The following is a 10,642-nucleotide window of genomic DNA, read 5'->3' on the forward strand; positions in this document are numbered from 1 at the left end:
TATAGGCCATTTCAGACTTTAACTGGTTTGTAGTGAATGCTGGATTCACGATTCTCCCCTCCCATTTTAATCTGACTTAAACATTTGATAAGAGTTTAAACCCTGGCAATCAAAGTTTGTCAAATGTCACTAATATTTTTATACGACCGCAAAAATTAAAAATTTATTGGTCGTATATTGGTATCACGTTGTCGTCGTCGTCGTCGTCCCGCGTCGTCCGAAAACAGATGGTTTCCGGATAATAACTTTAGTATAAGTAAATAGAAATCAATAAAATTTTAACACAAGGTTTATAACCACTAAAAGAAGGTTGGGATTGATTTTGGGGGTTATGGTCCCAACTGTATAGGAAATAGGGGCCAAAAAAGGGGCCCAAATAAGCATTTTTGTAGTTTCCAGACAATAACTTGTGTTAAAGTGTATGAATCTCTCTGAAATTATACCACAAACTTCCATACAACAAAGAGATGGTTATGATTGACTTTGGGGGGTTATGGCTCAAACCATTTAGTAATTAGGGGCAAAAAAAGGGGAAAAACAAGGGTTTTTCTGGTTAAAGGACAATTGAGACAATTTAAAAGCAGTGTAAGGGAGGTAATCCAATTCAAATTAAAGAACACTGTTTGATTACCTCCCTTACACTGCTTGTAAATTATGTATTAAGAAATGATGATTGTCTTGAGGTGATTAGCTGTCAATTTATTTTTAGCAGTTACTATTAATTAATATTAATTTTAGCCCTGACTACATGTATGTATGTCATTTTATATTTTAAAACTTTTATGATGTATTTAAATGGGTAATTTTGGTTGCAAACTGCATTAGAAATTTGAATTGAGATACTGACCATATCTTGAGGGAAAGAATTTTTTGGGGGAATAAGAGAAAGGGGGGAGGTGAACAAAAATAGAGGGGGGACAATTTTTCTCATTTCAGATTTCAAAAATTAAAAGAAAATTTCTTCAAATATTTTTTTTTTGGGGTTGATATTCAACAGCATAGTATATTGCACAAAGCAAAAAACCAGGGTTAAATAAATTTTTTTTGGTGGGGGGGGGGGGGTCAATTCGCAACAGCATAGTGTATTGCACAAAAGCAATAAATTGAATATAAATTCAAATCATATAACGAATTTGAAGTTCTTTGACTACAGTTATTCTGTGTCAGAAACCTATTATGTGTCAAAAATTTAGTTACAATCCAAATACAGACCTGTATCAAGCGTGAATATTGTGTCCATTTTGGCCCAACTTTTCAGGGTTGGACATCTGTGGTCGTATCCAGCTGCGCTCAGCGAAGCAATTTATTACCTATAACTTTATAGTGCCTGTTTAGATGTATGTCATGATAATAAGAAACTGTTACACACATCTGGGTTTGGCATTTTGAAGTCATTATGTCACATATGATGCGTATTGAAAAAAAGTCTAGGCCATGTTTTTAGCTGTTGGGATCCAAGTCATCCTTAAAATGACCTCCTGTAAGAATTATAGATTACTCCACAACTTTTAAACGGTCACTTTGATTATTTTTTACAAATAATTCACATTAATCCCTTCGTTTCTTCGTTCGTATTAGAGTGGTCAATAAAGGTGATATTAAGCCACAGTCAAAAATGAACATTTGAAAAATCACTTGAATGCCAATTGTTACCAAGCTCTGTTACAATGAATTGATACATAATAAAAAATTGTTAACCATTTCAAGAATTGTGATTAATTACCTGAAACATCTTAAAACTTGCCCACAGTTATTACAAGATGAGGGGGGAAAAAAAATGTTCTTTATAACATCAGGCAAAGTCTGAATTTCTATCAAATATATGTAAAAAAAGATTTAAAAATATGTAAGGATATGGCAAGGGGCAAGTGAAAATTGAGGTACACTTTAAACACGTGACATAAAAAAACATTATTATACCTCAGTATGTTTTTTTCTATATAAAACATAATGAAATATTTGTGCTATTCCAATTCCACAGACTGCCAGTCAATAGTTTCAAAGACTATTACCCCGGTCAATAGTTTCATAATCATATTTCCCATACTTTTTCATACTTATTTTTCATTAGACAACAATGATGTGATTGACTATTCTGCTCTGTGGTCGGGTTGTTGTCTCTTTGGCACGTTCCCCATTTCCATTCTCAATTTTATTCATGTTACTTGAACTTTTGCGCATGGGAAAGTAAAACTCAGAAATAATCTGAATGTGTCTGTCCTAATTTCAAATAAATATGTAACTTACAGGAAAAATTTATAAAGAAAAAGAAAATGTATGTGACATAATGATAGAAGTACAACAGAACAAATGTATGATATGGGTCTGTGGTGGTCTTCATAATCTGTGATTGCTTTGGTGTACAGGAATAAATTTTAGTTAGCAGTAAATATATGCATTGGAATTTAACACAAGGACTTCTGGTTTTGATAAAAGGAAATAAAATATTTACATTTATTTTCTGCATGTATATATGTGACTAGTTTGTTTTTGCCACGTGGTGCACGTGTATGTAGATTTTTTTAGAGAGTTGTTTTGTTCGGTATAATAAAACACTTAATAACTGGTTATGAGGGTAATAGCAAGTTTGTTTTCCTTTGATACTAACTATTGCCCTCGGCTTTGCCACAAGCAATACCGGTAGTTGGTATCTTAGGGACAACAAACAGCTATTACCTTTATAACCAGTCAATAAGTGTATACTATTAAGTGAAAAAGACTTATAAAATACTTTACAAAACATTACAATGAACACTGCTAATAGAAAAGCAGCAGCCATCAATCAAGGAAATCCTAATAGGAATCACCAGCTCTGGAATATGACATAAAAAAGGGTAAAATATGTCAAGTGCTGCTGCAACATGTAAATAAATGAAAGAAGCAGCTATTTGTTGTAAAATAGAATAATTCTCACTAAGTCTTGATTTGTAAGTCTCCTATTTTATATGAAGTAGACCTTCACAGTGTAGCTATATCTTTGGTATCCTTGTGAGAAAAGTCTTATATATTTCTTTTTCTTTTCAGGTTTTAAGCAGATCATCATGGTATGATGACTTAGATGGAAGTATAATAGAGGGATGAGTGACCCATTGTCACAAAGAGGCCCTCCAAAGGGCAAAGTAGTCAATCTAAGAGTGAAGTTCCTAGATGACAGTGTTCATGCATTTCAGATTACTGTAAGTTTGGAAATATTTTTTCCCCTCTCTGAGCACATGGTTATGCAAAGTTGTTTTTTTTGGCAAACAAGTTGATTTTCAAAAATCATTTTTTTTTTGCTAAGAAAGTGGTACCACTTGGAACTTCGACTTCATAAACTTTTTTAATGAGTTAAAATCAGTTATCAATATTATGATTAGGCGCACAGATGTTTCTTAATACTGCTATTTAGTCCATACATGTATATATATCTACTACAGAAGATTTTCAGACGTTTTGTCTCAAGCTTAATTTGCTAGGCCGTACAATGAAGGAGAATTTTCTTGTTCCTTGAGAAACAGCAGACTGATTTAGCCCCAGAGGACCATCATATATCATATTGAAATAGGTTACACAAGAATTGTCAAAGTGCTAAGAAGACAATAGAAAGCAATAAGAGGTTTCCATTTGTTAATCTAGGAAACAAATCAGGAAGCAATTTTCCTGAAGAGGAAATGTCTGACCGCTGGGCTTTATAGATTCTTGATAAATTTGTTCCTGTATAATGTAGTTAGAATGTAACCTCACCAATCTAATCTGGATTCACTAAAGCTAATCCAATTATCTCTGTTTAACTTCTGTAAAGTCATACGTATACCAGGCAGGTCATATATATATATAGATTCTACCACTGCATCGAGTGTGATACGATATTTATCCAATCGAGACAGTTAAATTTTCAAATTTAAAACGCGAGGCTTGCCGAGCGTTTAAGATATTTAAAATTTAACTGTCGAGAGTGGATAAATATCGTATTACACGAGATTTGGTGGTGGAATCTGTTTCTCTAATGATTTTCAAACAATATGCAGGCAAACTTATTCCTTCTTTTTGAATGATCTGCAAAAAGATGTGTTCTTTCTATGTGACGTCATCAGGCATGGTCGCCTTTTTTCATGCCGTCACAATAGGAAATTCAGAGGAAAGCAAAAAAATTCAACGTCATAATCGGATTTTAACCAATGAAGAACTGAGATCAAACGAACCACACGTTCATTAAATTTTTTTTATACAATGGGTGCAGAAAAGGATAAATTGACGAAGAATTAGAGAAATATGTATACAAAATAGTGAGGCAGGTCATATACAACTGTTTCATGTTTTAACTTTTTATGCAGCAGAATTCTTAATGGTTAAACTGTTATTGGTTATTTGTTTAGCAGGTAGTTTTAAGAGTTATAAATATAAAGCAATTACAATTATCTGATTCAGTGGTTTTTGTTTTGGCATCAAATAGTAATAACAAAAGAAGGTATTTCACAACAGTTCATGTGTGAAATAGTTAATCTGCAAATCTATATCACAAAAGGTTATCATATTTGTCTGTTATAATGATACATTTGATTTAAATCTTGATACAATAACTGAAAAAGATCAATATCATAATAAATAAAGTGCTACATTGGCAAATTTAGACTGCCTTCAGAATTTGATATTATATCATGCTGTGAGGCTCCATTGTCTGTTGACATCACTATGGAATAAAATTTCTTTTCTGTAATTGGAAATGACAATTTTGACTTAAAGATGAGAGATATCTGTTACATTTCGTGTTTACTTTACCCATGTTGTTTGTGTAGCGGCATTAGAATCAACAGAGCTCAATAATAGATAAGAGAAAAATTGTACCATAATACACAAATGAAAGTAGATGAGCAATTCAAGCTGCTCATTTCTTGTCTTTAACTGTGCTCATAAATCATGTTTTAATCCAAGATAAATAAGGATTAAAAAATTCTGGAGTTCTGATTTGTGTTTCAGTAAATTTAAAATTATGAGCATGCTATATCTAGCTATATACTGTGTAATGTGTTTTTACATATATGCATCCCTCATCAACTTCCTGTTTGCCAAATATTTATACATTAAAACCAGTATACAAAGGTCACTGTTCTTACTAGATAAAAATAGAAGTATGAGAGAGATGTCCTTCAAATACAGGTTTAAAATGAATATTCTGGGGATTCATTATAATTAGTGGGATGCCAATATTTGTTGAGATTAAATATCCATGAAAATGCAAGTTTTCTTGAATCCTTGAAAATTGGTACCCAGGAAAATAAATAAATCAACAGTTGGTTCTGCTACAATGGTACAAAAAAAAGGATGATTGACTAGTCATGCTTTTACTTAATAGAGTTGACCTTTATAACTGGTTTGACTATATATTTTTGCACACGATGGCCATGTAAGAAATTGTCATTGCATTTTTCTCAGGGACTATAAATTAGATTTTTATGCAATATTATTTGATTGCATTTTTTTTTTTATATAAACAGTGCACCTGCTAATAAAATTTCAACTTAAAAAAATCCATATTCCCTTGTAAGGTACATGAAATATGATCATAATTATTTATAAATTGTTATCATGATCTAAGAATAATTTTTTGAACCTTGAAATTTCCGTACTTTAGTTTTATAACCTAATGATTAATAATTAATAAGAATATTCTGAATAAGGTGATTCTGTATCAGCCCAATTTGGTACATTATGCATAAGTTCATTGATAAAATTTATATGAGCTTATCACGAAATTGCTCTCAATGGGAGTTCAGTTATTGACTCTAGCTTTTAAGAGTACTTTGTTATTGGTAAAATAAATAAGGGTAGGGAAAGGTTACATTTCAAAATGCAGAAGTCAAAAATAGATTTAGCACTTATCTTCTTATTTAATGTTTACCTCAGTAATTTTTATTCAGTTTTAATTAGTCTGTAGAGATGGTAAAAAAATACTTTATATTTTAAAATAATTATTCTAGTGTTGAAATATAGTGTATAACTAGGGTTTTGCACCATTTTAACCATTCAAATGCCTTCATTTCTACAATTTTAGTTCATATTAAAATTTTACACTTCCCATCCTTTTCTTTTTTAGAATTTTTAGAATTTTTATCGACTGATATCTACTTGTTTTTCTTACAATTGATGAAATTCCTTACATTCTTCCTTAATGGATGATGTGTGAGATCTAGAAGGTACACACAAATGATACTGATATCTTATTAAAATTGTCACCAAAAGCATATGGTATTTAGAAGGTGCTAGTACACTGTTGTATTTATAGCAATTGTTTTATTTTTGTTTGCAAGGAAAGGTAACTCTTTAGAGAAAATAACTTCTTCAGCTTAATATTATCTGTAACTGTTTCCTGTTGTCTTTCATATTGAAAATCTCCAAGTCAAAAGTAAATAGGACTTACAGATCTTCTGTCATAGAAATTCCCTGGTTTAAATTGATTTTTCACTTCAGATGATCTTTATTAACTAATTAAGAGTTTCTTTGATCAGAGCTTTTCCTGTTGGAGGAAAGTCTGTGATTGTCTTTTAACTTTGTTAAAAACAAAATTGACCTTAATTGAGGGGCAAATATAGATTGCCACAAGAAAAAGAGGGCATATTCATGTAAGGACAAACATTTGGTTTTACAAATGGCCACCTACTGATCCCTCAAAACAGTTTTTGCAAAGAATGAAAGATTCTGTCAATTGCAGAAAACATGGCACTCTTTTTATACCAGGCATCAGATTTGATATTTGGGTGTTCGAAAAAAGTCTTTCCCATTTTAAACAGTTTATTTTGGTAATACATGTATGCAAAGATTATGCATTTATTAGTTTACAAACAATTGTTAACATCCTCATCCTTTAGTCTCTAATGGATAGTTGTCTCATTGGCAACCATACAACAAATCCTAATTTTTGTCTCGCCTTGACGGAGTCAAAAAGCGAGACATAGGTATGCTGTTTCCGGTGGTGGCGGTGGCGGCGTCAACAATGTATTAGTTTGTGATTAGGTCTAGTTCATGGTGAAATACTAGTGGTAGGTCAATGATATTTGGTATGCAGTTGTATTAGCATTGGCACATCTCATTACCATGGAGATTATTTGGCCCCACCCCCTCAGTCAAGGTCTATTGACTTTGAAACTTTGCTTAGTTGACATGTATTAGTTTGTGATTAGGTCAGTTTAAGGGGAACCGTTAGTGGTAGGTCAATGATAATTGGTATGCAGTTGTAGAAGCATTAGCACATCTTATTTCCATGGAGAATATTTGGTCCTTACTTCCTAGTCATGGTCTATTGACTTTGAAACTTTTGCTTAGTTTACATGTATTAGTTTGTGATTAGGTCAGTATAAGATGAACCACTAATGTTAATTCAATGATATTCGGTATGCAAATGTATTGGCATTTGCAAGTTTCATTTCCATGGAGATTATATAACCCCACCCCCTTATTATGGTTCATTGACTTTGAAACTTTTACATAGTTTACAAGTTAATGTTTGTGTTTAGGTTTGTTTAAAGGGAACGACTTATGAAAAGTCAATGGTATTTGGTTTACAGTTGTATTAGCATTGGCACATCTCATTTCCATGGAGACTGTTTAGACCTCTACATTTAATCATGGTTCATTGACTTTGAATATTTGCATAACTTACATGTTAAAGTATTGTAATTTTAATTTCAACATTTGCATTATCAAAATAACAAATAGGTGAAACATATCGCTGTGTTAACAGTTTATTTTACTATGTTGTCAGCAAAACAAATCAGCTATTGACAAAACATATTTTGTCACAACTACAACATAACAAGGTTAGGTGAGACAATTATTAAGCATTGTCATCTTCTGAAATTTTCTGTTAGGTCATTTCAAATAAATTCTTGCTATAGACCATTGATATTTAGTATACTGTTCTGTTTGCATCTATTTATTTCAATTTCAAACTGAATATTAGGTAAGAATGCTTTCAAGCTAAGTACCAGAACTTATGTTAGACAATACAAATTTTCAAATCGTTATGTAGTACATATAATTGTGTACTGTAAAGTGCTGTAAGTTTGGTATGTGAACTGAACATGATGTCTACTGGTATAGTTAATATCCGTAAGCCAACACTCAGAAAATATTTAGCTGTAATACAGTGCTTTTGTTTGAAGAAGGGTAATATGAAAATAGTAATTTGCAAAACAGGAGCAGAACCAGATTTGTTGAAAGTAATTAATCGCACATGATAAGAGAAAAAGCAGAATTTTTTATTATATATCAGTAGATGCACAATAAATTATCTTTTACCTCTATCATATAACAGATGTTGTACACATAGGGCTGGTGTACTCTTTGTATTTTGTTAATTAGAAAAGATCTGAAGGGCTCTATGATAAGACAAGATAAAATTCCTTTTCAGTTTAGAGACTGCAGTTGATTATATTTATAGATCAGCCTTTACCACAAATTGCAAGCACTTGATTGTAAAGGGCAAAATACTGATGTACTTGTTACCAGTTACCTGAAACTCTTGATTATTCTGGAGCATATGATTTCAATCCTGTTGTTTATTGGGTTTGTGTTGTAAAATGTCTTGTTTACTGTGTTACGTGTGTAGTGTTTTTCAGACTGTTGTTTGTCTGACTTTAATACTTTTATTAGGCCATAGCATTTTCTGGTTTTTATACGACCGCAAAAAATTTTTGCGGTTGTATATTGGTATGACGTTGGCGTCGTCGTCGTCGTCCGAAGACACATTGGTTTTTTTAGGAATTAGGGGCCAAAAAAGGGGCAAAAAACAAATTTTTCTAGTTTCAGGACAATCACTTGTGTGTAAGTGTATGGATCTTTATGAAATTGTACTACAAGTTTCCATATCACAAAGGGAAAGCTGGGTTTGAGTTTGGGGGTAATTGCCCTAAACCTTTATGAATTTGGGGCCAAAAAGGGGCCAAAAAACATGCATTTTTCTAGTTTCCAGACAATAACTTGTGTTCAAGTGTATGGATCTCTCTGAAATTGTACTGCAGGTACCATACCACAAAGGGAAGGCTGGGATTGAGTTTGGGGGTGATGAATCATAAGGGGGATCAAAAAATTGGGGGGGGGGATTTTTTTTTGTATAAATTTTCCATTTTAAATTGGTTATTTCTGATTTATATATAAAAGCAAATAATAATGATATGGTTTGAAAAGGTAAATTAAAAATTCTTAAGTTTTTAGACCACATTCATTCTGTGTCAGAAACCTGTGCTGTGTCAAATATTTAATCACAATCCAAATTCAGTGCTGTATCAAGCTTGAATGTTGTGTCCATACTTGCCCCAACTGTTCAGGGTTCAACCTCTGCGGTCGTATCAAGCTGTGCCCAGTGGAGCATTTTATTTTCTTTTAACTTTTTTTGTTTTTATTACCCCATTTGCATCTTCTCCCTCTCCCTATTGGTGAAAACCGTATGTTGACCTTGATATGTTTTTGGGTTATAAAGATTGCATGAAATACAATCAAAACCCTATGGTACTGACTTGATATTTAAATCTTCCATGGTTTTTCACTACCTTTGATAGTTCAAACAAAATAGTGCAGTGAAGTGATCATTCTTTAGATCCTATCAAGTCAATGTCAAGCAATTCATTAGTGATATGTTATAATTAGATATTCAAGTTACCAAATATATGATGTGTATTTGAATTACCGTACTTTTCAAGAAAACTTTTCTTTATTGAAAATTACATAAGTAATGTATGGTGTATGAATCTGGTATAAAAATAGGCTCAACTACAATGTACAATCATGAACAAAGGAAGATAACTCCAACTCAAATTTATAATTTGCCTAGCTAATTACATCTTCGCTAGCCAAGGGTTACGATCCAGTCTCCTCCTCTCTACCCTTGGCAGATTAAGCCAACATTTGTGATTACAATGCTGCGCCATCTACCAGTAGATAAAAGTCACGCCCATTCCGACATCATCATTTTTGACCAATGGCAGCACTTGAACTATCTTCAATGTAGAGGTGTCAAAATGATTGTGTCTAGTTTTTACAAATTTTGTGAAGCAGGAACTTTAAATATATGTTGACATTCCAACATTTGTGTGAGAAACATACCCAGGAACTTCAATAAGTTAATTAAGAACTTTAATATTGTCACCAAATATCGTTCTACGTTTAAATTGTTTATTTACATTTTCTACATTTACACATGATCAACTTAAAGGTGCTTTTTGATTGGATGCAGCCAGTTACCACTGTGACCAATAGAAGTTATTACCTTGTGTCTCCGAAATTCTAACTCAATCCGCCAAGGGTAGAGAGGAAGGGACTGGATCGTAACCCTTGGCTAGCGAAGATGAGCTAATTACAATTCAATGTTTTATTTTACATTTACAAAATTGCCTAACGAAAACAATCTTCACCCTTTCAGTACTCACAAGCACTTTGATAAAGTTTTTTGTCTCTCCTGTGACATAGGTTGCAGAATGAGAGACATAGGGATTACATCATAAATCATTCTCCCAGTTTAAAGTATCAATCAGGACACATCCAAGGGATTTAGTAAAGTTGTCATAAACAATATGAAAAAGCATGAACTTGTGCCAGGACTAATACATTTATTTATATATTGGCCCCACATTGTGCAATGCAAACATATATGTAAATAATATCAACAGGA

General features: G+C 32.5%; 1 protein-coding gene across 3 annotated transcripts in view; it reads left to right on the forward strand.

Moving 5' to 3' along the window:
• LOC127737741 (FERM, ARHGEF and pleckstrin domain-containing protein 2-like) overlaps window positions 1-10,642 on the forward strand; it is a 136,378-nt gene that overhangs the window by 25,050 nt on the left and 100,686 nt on the right. For all 3 annotated transcript variants that reach the window (XM_052248618.1, XM_052248619.1, XM_052248621.1), the window contains exon 2: window positions 3,025-3,176. In XM_052248618.1, coding sequence (XP_052104578.1) covers window positions 3,078-3,176 — 99 coding nt within the window. In that variant the 5' untranslated portion in view covers window positions 3,025-3,077. The remainder of the gene's footprint in view (window positions 1-3,024; window positions 3,177-10,642) is intronic.

Source organism: Mytilus californianus, unplaced genomic scaffold (assembly GCF_021869535.1).
Source record: "Mytilus californianus isolate M0D057914Y unplaced genomic scaffold, xbMytCali1.0.p SCAF_4, whole genome shotgun sequence".
In the NCBI taxonomy this organism is placed as follows: domain Eukaryota; kingdom Metazoa; phylum Mollusca; class Bivalvia; order Mytilida; family Mytilidae; genus Mytilus; species Mytilus californianus.